At 40.4% G+C, this 12,118-nt stretch overlaps 1 protein-coding gene across 3 annotated transcripts in view; it reads left to right on the forward strand.

Moving 5' to 3' along the window:
* Positions 1–12,118, forward strand: part of SRPK1 (SRSF protein kinase 1) — an 84,306-nt gene that overhangs the window by 54,484 nt on the left and 17,704 nt on the right. For all 3 annotated transcript variants that reach the window (XM_055262862.2, XM_055262863.2, XM_055262861.2), the window contains one exon: positions 7,156–7,263. In XM_055262862.2, coding sequence (XP_055118837.1) covers positions 7,156–7,263 — 108 coding nt within the window. The remainder of the gene's footprint in view (positions 1–7,155; positions 7,264–12,118) is intronic.

Consider the following 12,118-nt stretch of genomic DNA (forward strand, 5'->3'; position numbering starts at 1 on the left):
TTAACTGGGGTGAGGTGCTCTCATAGCTTTGATTTGCCTTTCTCTGATGGTCAGTGATGTTGAGCACCTTTTCGTATGCCTCTTTGCCATTTGCATGTCTTCTTTTGAGAAATGTCTGTTCAAATCTTTGGCCCATTTTTTGATCAGATTATTAGATTTTTTTTTTTCCTCTAGAGTTGCTTAAGCTCCTTATATATTCTGGTTATTAATCTCCTGTAAGATGGGTAATTTGCAAATATTTTCTCCCATTCTGTGGGATGTCTCTTCACTTTGTTGATTGTTTTCTTTGCTGTGCAGAAGCTGTTTAACTTCATGTGATCCCATTTGTCCATTTTTGTTTTGGTTGCCTGTGCTCGTGAGGTATTGCTCAAGAAAATTTTTGCCCAGACCAGTGTCCTGGAGATTTTCCCAAATTTTTTCTTGTAGTAGTTTCAAAGTTTGAGATCTTAGATTTCAGTCTTTAATCTATTTTGATATGATTTTTATGTGTTATGAGAGATAGGGATTGAGTTTCATTTTTCTGCATATGGGTATCCAGTTTTCCCAGCAGCATTTTTGACTGTCTATATCTTGAAAAGTTGCTGTAGTTATTTTTGATTGGTTGATCTTTCTACTTAGGGTAAGAGTAGCTTACACACTACAGTTAATGGTGTTATAATATTCTGTGTTTTTCTGTATACTATTACTGGTGAGTTTTGTACCTTCACATGATTACTTATTGCTCGTTAATTAGTTTTTCTTTCTGATTGAAGAAAGATTTTCTTTCTTTAAGATTTCTTGTAAGGACAGGTCTGGTGTTGATAAAATCCCTCAGCCTTTTTTTGAAATCCCTCAGCTTTTGTTTTGTGTGGGAAAGTCTCCCCTCCCCCTCCACCTCCCCCTCCCCATGTATTTGCCGGGGGATCAGTGGGCCTCCTGTATCTGGATGCCTTAACTCTCTTGTTAGACTTGGGAAATTTTTATCTACTGTTTTCTTAAAGAGGTTTTCTAAACTTAAAAAAAATTTATTCATTCATTTAATTAATTAATTATTATTATTTTTTAGAAACAGAGTCTCTGTTGCCCAGGTAGAAATGAGGTGGTGCCATCATAACTTATTGCAACCTTTAACTCCTGGGCTCAAGCAGTCCTCCTGCCCCAGCCTCCTGAGTAACTGAGACTATGGGCACACACCACCAGGCTCAGCTAATTTTTTTTGTTTCCTTATGTTTATCTGACTAGAATATGTCAGAGGACCTGTCTTCAAGTTCTCAGATTCTTCTGCTTGTTCTAGTCTATTATTGAGGCTTTCGAATGTATTTTGTATTTCCTTGAATAAATTTTTTATTTAATTTATTAATTTATTTGAGACATTGTCTCACTCTGTCACCCAGGCTGGAATGCAGTGGTATGATCACAGCTTACTGCAGCTTCAATCTCCTGGGCTCAAGCGATCCTCCTGCCTCAGCCTCCTGAGTAGCTGGGACCCCAGGTGCATGCCAACACACCCAGCTAATTTTTTTTAGTAGAGACAAGGTCTCACGGTGTTGCCCAGGCTTGTCTCAAACTCCTGGGCTCAAGCACCTTAGCCTCCAAAAGTGCTAAGATTACAGATGTGAGCAACTGTGCCCTGCTTCAGTGAATTTTTTAGTTCTAGAATTTCTGGGGTTTGTTGTTGTTGTTGTTGTTATTGTTGTTGTTTTAAGATATCTGTCACCTTGGTAAATTTCTCATTCATATCTTGAATGGATTTTCTGATTTCCTAGTATTGATTTTCAGATTTCTCTTGCATCTTATTGAGCTTCTTTAAAATCAGTGTTTTGATTTATTTGGCATTTCAAGGAATTCTTTTTTATTGGGATCTGTTGCTGGACAATTGTTGTGGTCCTTTGGTGCTGTCATATTTACTTGTTTATTTATGTTTTCTGTGTCCTTCTGTTGATATCTGCATGTTTGTTGCAGTAGTCACTTGTTCCAATTTTTTTGAAATTGCTTTTGTAGGGGAGAATATTTTTCTGAAGTTGTATATATGTTGTTGGTTAAGTAAGATACTTTTTGATTTTGATTTTGGATACCTCTGGTAGTATGGTTTTTGTATAACTTTTTAGGCAGTACACAGGGTCAGGGGTATCTGCAATTTCCCCTGTGGCTTAGGGTACAGTTTAGGTTGCGGTGAGGTTTTGCTGGGGACTTGGATGCCAACTGAGCCAGTCTTTGGACCCTGCTGGTGGCATTAGTGGGCTGAGTGTTCCTGTTTTTAGGCCCCAGAGCAGTTTACGTTGGTTCCAGTGTTAGTGGGTCCTGGAGGGGTGATTCTTGGGTCTCTGACTGGGTATATGGGCAGGTTCTCAAGCCCCTGGGCAGCTGGTATAATGTGGGGGGTGGCAGTTAGAGTGGTGGAGCAACCCTCTGGGACCTAAGCAGTCGTCGTCGTCGTCGTCATCGTCGTTGTTGTTGTTGTTGTTAGCTGTGATGGGTTGGAGGGGGCTAGTCCCTAGTTTTACAGCCGCCCATAGCAGGGCAGTGGTTATTTTCCTAAGTGTGCTTAGAGAAGCTTGGTCTCTGCTGTTCCTCTCCCAGCTGGGTGGCAGTTGCAGCCATGTCACCCAAGGGCAGCGCATAGCCCAGCTTTAAACTCTCAAAATGGTGCCAGCTGTTGGCCTGTGACTGAGAAGGTAGGTTCCCTCTCAAATGAACAGCATGGGCAAGAAACTGGGGAGTTACCATACACTCAAGTCTCAGTCTCACAAAAGCCTGTTGTCTTAGGTATGCATAGGAGAGCCTGGTTTTCCTGTCCCTCCTCAGCCAAGTGGCAGCTGCAGCCAGATCAGCCCGAAAGGGCAAGGTGCAACCTAGCATTAAACTCTCAAAATAGCACTTTATGCCTGGGACCAGAGAGGGGAGGGTCCCTCTTAGGCCAGCAGCATGGGGAAGAAGCTGTGGGGAATGTGGTCCACTCACATCTTGGTCTCACCAGCAGCCCATGGCAGAGTGATAGAGACCCTCCCAGGAGTGCGTGAGAGTGCCTAGCCTCCCCTCTTCTCCTCAGAGCAGTGGAGTGACAGCAGCTTTGTCTGCAGATCCCTGGTATCAAGGCTGTCAAAATAGCACCCAGCTGAAGCCGCTTGGACTCAGATGCCTGTGGGATTCTCTGTGGGTTCCCTGTTTGGAGCAACATCTGTCCAATCTTTAGGCAGTTCTGTATGTCAGGCCCAAGGCCCTAGTTGGTTCAGGGTTTCTCCCATAACCAAGATCATAAAACCCATTTTCAGAATGTGGAATGCTGGGGATTTCTCTCTTACTATATGCCCATGCCAGCTTCCTCAAACCCTTTCCTTACTTACTTCTGGTGCTTCCTATCACTTCTCTGGTGAATCTTAGCATTCCTTCCTGGACAATCTGTTCAGAATGTGAGTATCTTCTGACCTGGTTCCTTTCTGTGGATGAGGCACACACTACCTGTGTCTAGTCAGCCATTTTAAATGTAAGTCAAGTCATATATTCGCTAAACTTTGCAGTGGCTCCTTTCAGAATGAATACCGAAGTCCTTACCATGGCCCACACACCACCAAGCAAAGAGAGCTTACTCTTCCTTCTGCTTGGAATCCTCTTCACGTACAACTCCTTCATTTTCTTTAAGTTCTTACCCAGATGTCACTTATCAGGGAGCTCTTCCCCTGAACACCTAATGTAATTAACAAACCGCCACTCTCCAAACACTTACACCTTTATCATATTCACTCAGGTATTTGCTCACTCTTCCTTTCTCCCTGTAACTTTTTTTTCTCCACAACACTTAACACAATCTAATATTATATATTTATTTGCTTAATAAGCCTCTCACTAGAATGTACATCGTATCACAACAAAGTTTTTCTGGTTTACCGCTGTATCTATATTTAGTACTTAGAACAGTGCCTGGTACAGAGTAAGTACTCAGTAAATATTTTAGCAAATAAATTGTGGAGAAACGTATTGACTCTGTAACAAATATCACACTGTACAAACATCAAATGCTTGCCAGTTTCCTGCCCACACCATGTTTCAGGCTCCTGTGCCTTTATGTTTGAAACACCTTCATGTGTGTTTTCTTACCTATGTGGCATACTTTATTCCGGTAGAGTCTTCTGTTACTTATATCACAACAGAATTAATCTCTCGTCAACTTTTGTAACAAGCCTAGTCTGTTAATTCGTTCACACCCTGTGATAACCCATTAATCCATTCATGAAGGCAGACCCCCTCATGACCCAGTCACCTCTTAAAGGCTTAAAGACCTCTTAGTACTGTTAACATTGGACATTAAGTTTCAATGTTAGTTTCAAAGGGGACAAACATTCAAACCATAGCAGTGTCTCTGCATTTAAAATGACTGCGTTCTTGGCTCACCCCTGTAATCCCAGCACTTTGGGAGGCCGAAGCAGGCAGATCACTTGGTCAGGAGATCAAGACCATCCTAGCTAACACAGTGAAACCCCGTCTCTACTAAAAATACAAAAAAAAAAATTAGCCAGACGTTGTGGCAGGCACCTGTAGTCCCAGCTACTTGGGAGGCAAAGGCAGGAGAATGACGTGAACCCAGGAGGCAGAGCTTGCAGTGAGCCGAGATCGCACCACTGCACTCCAGCCTGGATGACAGAGCGAGACTCCGTCTCAAAAAAAAAAAAAAAAAAAGACTACATTCTTTTCACCCATTCACTCATTCAGCAAACATACTGGCATATACTCTGATGTAAGCATTAGGACACAGTGGTGAACAATGCATGTGTGTTGCACCCCATTGGATTCAGATTGGATTTCACTTCTTGATCTCTTCAGCACATCAGCATCTGGCATTCAGTAATGGAATTTTACATAATTTTTAATGAGCTGTATTATTAAACATACAGTCAACTTTTGAACAACATAGGTTTGAACTACACAAGTCCACTTATACACAGATTTTTTTAACCAAACAAGGATCGAAAACAGTATTCGAGGGATGTGAAATGCACATACATGGAGGGCTGGCTTTTTGTGTATTTGAGTTCTGGGCCAACTGTGAAACTTGAGTATGCACAGATTTTATTATACTCGGGGATTCTGAAACTAATCCCTGAAGTACACTGATGAACCACTGTACTAAGCTTTTTATTCTTTTTTTTTTTTTTGCTTATCAGTCATGCATGTACACAGTGGGGGAGACAGTGAGTTATATAAGCTTTTATTTAAAAATCTGCCTACTTCTTTCACCAATTTTTCACTCCCCATAACAGTATTTACCTTTATATCACTAATAAATAACAAGTTATAGTACTCCAATTTTGTTTTCAGTGTTATATATTATTTTTTCCCTCCTGGAAAATGGGGCTTATCTAGCACCACAGCACGAATTCCTCATTTCCCCAATGTAATCTAATTTTTGGCTACATGATCATTCCATGTTTATATCATTGAGACTCTAATGCTATTCTCAGCTGAACTGAGCATATATTATGGTTCCTTTTCCTTTCTACATAACATGTTTCATTTGCTTAGTTTTCTTTGTACTGTTGATCACTTAATTCAGTCCCATACTTTTACCCAGTGTTGTAAATACACTTTAATATGTACAGATACATTGAGTGTTCTTTCTACTATTATCTTTCTAAAGTGCTCTGTCCTAGAATGTGGAGTCTTCTAATCTGTGTTCATCTGATTGGGTTGCCCTGTAGGTCTGCTATATTACCGTCATTTGGGATTTCCCTTCACCATCATCCTGGAGATTTGTTTTCTCTGTATATATGTCCCCTGTTTTCTGTGTCTCCTATCTTTCTTGGTTTATGTCATCTTTTTTGTAGAGTACATGCAATAAGCAATAGTTTCCTGAGAAAGGGTGTGAGATTGGGTGGGGGAAGGGTGGGATTTGCACATCTGATAGCCTTTATTCTGCTTTCACACTCAGTTGGCTGTGTAGAGAATTCTAGGTTAGAAAACATTTTCTTTCAGAATGTCGTTGCTCCATTGTTTTCTAGTTTCCAGTCTTGATGGTACTAAAGACCGATGCCATTCTGATTCTTGGTCTTTATATGAAACCTTTTCCCCCAGTGGATGTCTGTCAGATAATTTCATAGTGATATGCCTCACTCAGCCTGTTTTCACCTCTCATACTAAAGATTTGATGTGCACTTTCAACATTGAAACTCTGATTCTTTGGTTTTGAATCTTAATTTTTTTTTTTTAGGTGACAAAGTGTCACAGTTAAAAAGAATGATCTTTCAGAAAGCCATATTTATGAATGAAAATAAAATGTCTAGTATGTACTTCAAAATCTGGTGTAGGTGCGGTGGCAAGGTTGGGATACAGTTGAAAATAGACTGGCAGTGAGTGGTAATTGCTAGGTGACACTAGTATAATAAATGGCATGGGGTTCATGATTCTTTCTACTTTTGTATATATTTGAAATTTTCCATGATAAAAAATAAATGAATAATGAAGGAAAAAAGAAGCTTAGTATGAGTCATATACAGGAAACAAAATTCAAATATTCAAATGTTGATAGGAAAGTGTGGAAGACAATTCTCTAATCCTGTTGAAATTTAAAAACAGGGAACAGTATTTGTGAAAAGAGGAAATTACTCAGAGAAAACTTCAGGTAGAAAACTAGTATAGACCAGGGCTTCAAAGGGTACTAGATGAAATTTGACCAAAAGAGCAAAAAGTACTCTAGGTAGAACATCAACATCCCAATAAAGGCACAGAAAGATACTTATTAAAGACAAGCATAGTAAATTGTAAGGTTAAAGAGTTTGGATTCCTTGGTGTGGTAGCTCACACCTGTAATCCCAGCACTTTGGGAGGCCAAGGCGGTTAGATCACTTGAGCCCAGGAGTTTGAGTCCAGCATGGGCAACATAGCGAGACCCCATCTTTACTAAAACAATTTTTAAAAAGAAAAAAGCTGGTGTTGTTTCCTAGACCTGTGTATCTATATTAAGTTTAGGCTCATTTGTTTGTAAAAATAATTTGGAGTAGCTGTGTGTAAGGCAAAGGATTGTTGAAGCTAATAACATAAAAATGCTGTTTAAGAAATAAGCAAAGTGAGAACTTTGGTTTGGGGAAAACTTCAGAGAGTTTATTTTCATCTCCATTATTAAGCAGTATTGACTTGTTACTTTTTAGAATGAAGTTTAAAATATTATTTCCTTCGTTTTCTCAGCACAAACATTTCACTGAAGATATTCAAACAAGGCAATATCGTTCCTTGGAAGTTCTAATAGGATCTGGCTATAATACCCCTGCTGACATTTGGAGCACGGCATGCATGGTAATGTTTTTTCCCCTTGGCTTTCACTTGTTAAGTGGTACATATCTTGCCCTGTTTGCTAATTTCAGTAAACGAGCAAATTAACTAGCAGAAAAGAACATAACACAGATGATTTACCATAGGTATTCTAAATTCTGTGTCTAGAGAGGTCCGAATTCAAAAACCTGTCTGGCATTTCATTTGGTTACTGCCAAGTTCCTGTTAGGTGAAGGAACCAACAGTTTCTTACTACAGATTGTTGGGGGAAAAAATAATGAAAACAACTACTAAGAGGTGTTGTTGGTTTTGATTAGGAGATTACAAATATCTTTGCATTTTTAGCACTCATCTATTTTCAGACCAAAGAAACCCCTGGAAACTGCTTCATTTTGTACAATTCAGCAGCTCCTCAGATATCTTTGCAGCTAGCTCCCAAGATGTGAATCCCAATCATTCATAGATTCATAAATGGCTATTTTGCCCCTGGCAAGCAACTGTTCCAGTGGTCAGATTTAGTTGATGATAAATGATTTCATACTAATAGCCTCATGTTGGAATGTGTTACATTGTTTCTTAAAATGTATTATACTCCTTAATATCTTTAATCACCACAATTTCTAATCATGTTTGTTTACTTGTTTCTCTTCTATGTTGTAAGCCCCATATTGTCAGGAATCATGGCTGTTATGTATAACTGTCTGGATTCATTGCCTGACACATTTTGAGTGATTGCTTACAATGTAATTCCGATGCTAACTACCCAGATTTATCACAGACTTCATAGGTTAAGAGCGTGGTTCCCCACAAGATTGCCCTCACTTCAAACACTAACCACAAGCCTTAGGATCCACAAGCCACCTGCACTTCTAATCAACTGGCTACAAATTAAGAGGTTTGCATTACCCCCTCAGAAAGTGCTAAGCTTGCTATAGTTTTATTATAAAGAATACAAATCAGGCGGGGCGCGGTGGCTCACGCTTGTAATCCCAGCACTTTGGGAGGCCAAGGCGGGTGGATCACGAGGTCAGGAGATCAAGACCTTGGTGAAACCCCGTCTCTACTAAAAATACAAAAAATTAGCCAGGCGTGGTGGCGGGCGCCTGTAGTCCCAGCTACTCAGAGAGGCTGAGGCAGGAGAATGGCGTGAACCCGGGAGGCGGAGCTTGCAGTGAGCCAAGATTGCGCCACTGCACTCCAGCCTGGGCGACAGAGCAAGACTCCGTATCAAATAAATAAATAAATAAATAAAAATAAAGAATACAAACCAGGACACATAGGGGAAAGTCTGAGAGGGTACTAAACATGAAGCTTCTGTGTCCTCAGGACTTTCACCCTCCTGGCACATTGATGTGTGTCACCACCGAGGGATGCTCGCCCAAGCTTCAAGTGTTTGGAGTTTTATTGAGATGTAATTAATAAGGTATTGATTTAATCATTGGCCATGTGATTGAGCTCAGTCTTCAAGCTTTCCCTCCCTTCCCTGGAGGTTGGGAAGTTGGAAAGCCCCAGTCCTCTGATCATGTGGCTGGTCTTTCCCATATGTCCAACCTTCATCTTAAAACTATACAGGGGCTCGCCACGGTGGCTCATGCCTGTAATCCCAGCATTTTGGGAGGCCGAGGCAGGTGGATCACTTGAGGTCAGGAGTTCGAGACCAGCCTGACCAACATGATGAAACCCTGTCTCTACTAAAAATTAGCCAGACGTGGTGGTGCATGCCTATAATCCCAGCTACTTGGGAGGCTGAGGCAGGAGAATCGCTTGAACCTGGGAAGCAGAGGTTGCATGAGCCAAGATCGTACCATTGCACTCCAGCCTAGGCAACAAGAATGAAACATCGAAAAAACCAACTATATAGGGCCCCAACGTGAGTCACTTTGTTAATATAAACTTAGATATGGTCCAAGAGACCCACCATGGATAAAGACACCTAGCACTTGGAAATTCCAAGGGTTTAGAGACTTCCTACCAGGAAAAAGGGACATAGACCAATTTCTTCATTATTCAATAGTGTTTAATAATTATTTGTAGACTACCTAATGAATGAACAGAAACATATTATGCTCTCATTTCAAGTAACATTTAATATTCACAGGCAACTCTGGGAAAAACTTGAGAAAGAGGACAGATAACAATTCCAACCTGTTTTAAGTCATCGATTTCTTGCTGTCTACATTCCTGAAAAACTTTGTCTTCAAAGCTAATAGAGATGATACCATGTTGTTAATGTGGCATGACCTTATAAAGCACTTTGTTGTGGCGTATTACTGGTTTTTTTTTTTTTTTCTGAGATGGAGTCTTGCTCTGTCGCCCAGGCTGGAGAACAGTGGCACGATCTCGGCTCACTGCAAGCTCTGCCTCCCGGGTTCACGCCATTCTCCTGCCTCAGCCTCCCGAGTAGCTGGGACTACAGGCGCCCACCACCATGCCCGGCTAATTTTTTGTATTTTTAGTAGAGATGGGGTTTCACCATGTTAGCCAGGATGGTCTTGATCCCCTGACCTTGTGGTCCGCCCACTTCGGCCTCCCAAAATGCTGGGATTACAAGCGTGACCCACCGTGCTGGGCCCATATCATTGGTCTTTAAAGCTGGTGGACTGTCTGAAGTAAGGTTTTAATATTGTTGCACAAAATGAAAGAATATTGGAATAAAATCTCAGGCTTCTTTCTTGCCACACTTTAAAGCTTTGCATTTTGAGGAATTTTGTTTGAGTTGATTTGCTATAGAAAATCGTAAATGATAGAGATGCCACCAGCTATAAAGTGTAGCTGGTTAATAGATGGCATCTGATTTATTAAAATATGGATTTGCTAAGATGTAGTTTTTAGTAGTGGATTAGTTGTTTACTGTAAGAAAATGACTTTTTTTTTTTTCTTATTCCACATTTCTATTTTGTTTGGGGGCAGTAGATCCTGCTTGATATTTAATAAAGCATTTCTAATGTCAGGCTTGAGAAGTAAGGCTGAAAGATAAAGGCGTAATTAATCTCACCTCATAGTTCTGGACCCACTCACATGTCAGAATTTTCTTGACCAAGGAATGGAAGGTACTTACCTGACATGAGACAATATCATGAAAAATTGAGCCCCATTTGATCCTCAAATTTTTATTTTGCTAGTTGACATAGAAAAACAAAATGTTGCTTTAAATTTGATCATAAAGCAAAAATTCTGGAATATCAGAAGTGCCTGAAGAGATGGATCATCCTGCATCCAGTGTAATTAATTGATGGAAAGATTAGGACCCTCTCTGAGAGGTAATGAGATGGAACAAGTTGAGATTGCCTCTACGTTGATGATTGAGGAATAGTTAGAAGGGCAGTTATAAAAAGGGAAAAGGGGGCCCAGGTGTGGTGGCTTATACTTGTAATTCTAGCACTTTGGGAGGCTGAGGCAGGCAGATTACTTGAGGCCAGGAGTTCGAGACTAGCCTAGCCAACATGGAGAAATCCTGTCTCTACTAAAAATACAAAAATTAGTTGGCCATGGTGGCACATGCCTGTAACCTCAGCTACTCAGGAGGCTGAGACACAAGAATCATTTGAACCTGAGAGGCAGAGGCTGCAGTTAGCTGAGATCATACCACTGCACCCCAGCCTGGGCAACAGAGCAAGACTCCGTTTCAAAAAAACAAAAAAAGGGGGAAAGGGGAAAGTATTTGTGAAAAACACGACAGAGTGAGACTGTGTCTCAAAAAAAAAAAAAAAATCTCCGAATGTTGGAGTCAGGACAGGTAGGACCATAACTGGCAGGATGAGATTATCTTCTTCTCTGGCCTTTGAATGTCCTTCCTCCCGCTGTGGGAAAGTATGTTTGTAGTCCCCACTTGTCTTCCTTTTCTGGTGAATTCTTCTTTTGAAGTGATTGCTTTCTGGGATATGTTCCTTTTCTTCACCTTTTGCTCTCTGAAATTCAGGGCAGGATTTGTGGGACTCCCACTGGCACTTGTGAGAGGTTCTGGGAGTATAGCTACACATATTTAGGACATGGGGTGAAGTGCATGTCTTTGTAAACCCCAGAAGTTGGCCAATTACTAATCGAGGGAAAGATTAGGGAAAAAACTAGAGAATATGCAGTCATCCCTTAATGTTCTCAGGGGATTGGTTCTAAGACCCCTTGCAGGTACCAAAATCCACAGGTGCTCAAGTACTTTACATAAAATGGCATAGTGTTTGCATATAACATATATAACCATATGGCCTCTGTATACTTAAATTGTTTCTAGATTACTTATAATACCTAATATAAATGCTATGTAAAGTTGTTATACCATATTTTTTTAACTTCGTTTTTTTGTTGTCGTTGTTCCATTTTGTTTTTTAGGGATGGGGTCTTGCTCTGTTGCCCAGGCTGGAGTGCAGCTATTCCACTCAAAATCCTATTTTCTTTCCCTAGTCTTGTGAGGCTCATACTTACCTTGGACCTTTGGATGTGCTTTCTCCTTCACCTTATGCAGGTCTTTGTTTAACATAATCTCTTTAGAGATATCTTCCTGACGACTTTACCTGAAGTAACCCCCACTTTATCACTTTTCTTTGTCACATAGAAGTTGTCACTCCCTGAGATACATGGGTTTTTTTTTTTTGTTTGCTTTCTATATGAGGCAGGGAAATTGTCTATGATTCTTAAATAGGAAAGGGATATGTGCAGTAGACATACGCATTTTGGAAAAGTTCTTCAGCAATTCTTACGTACATCTTTGATATAGAACCATTTATTTGCTTTGATTAATATAATTTACAGCTGTGTTAAGACTGGAACAACTCTACTTTTAAAGCTGGAAGTGAGTGGGTAGAATGTATTTAGTAACAACAAAAAAGCTAATAACTGAACTCTGGAGTTTCCCAGCCGTCCTTTTTGATCTGTGGCTATTGTA

This window comes from Symphalangus syndactylus, chromosome 23 (genome assembly GCF_028878055.3).
Source record: "Symphalangus syndactylus isolate Jambi chromosome 23, NHGRI_mSymSyn1-v2.1_pri, whole genome shotgun sequence".
In the NCBI taxonomy this organism is placed as follows: domain Eukaryota; kingdom Metazoa; phylum Chordata; class Mammalia; order Primates; family Hylobatidae; genus Symphalangus; species Symphalangus syndactylus.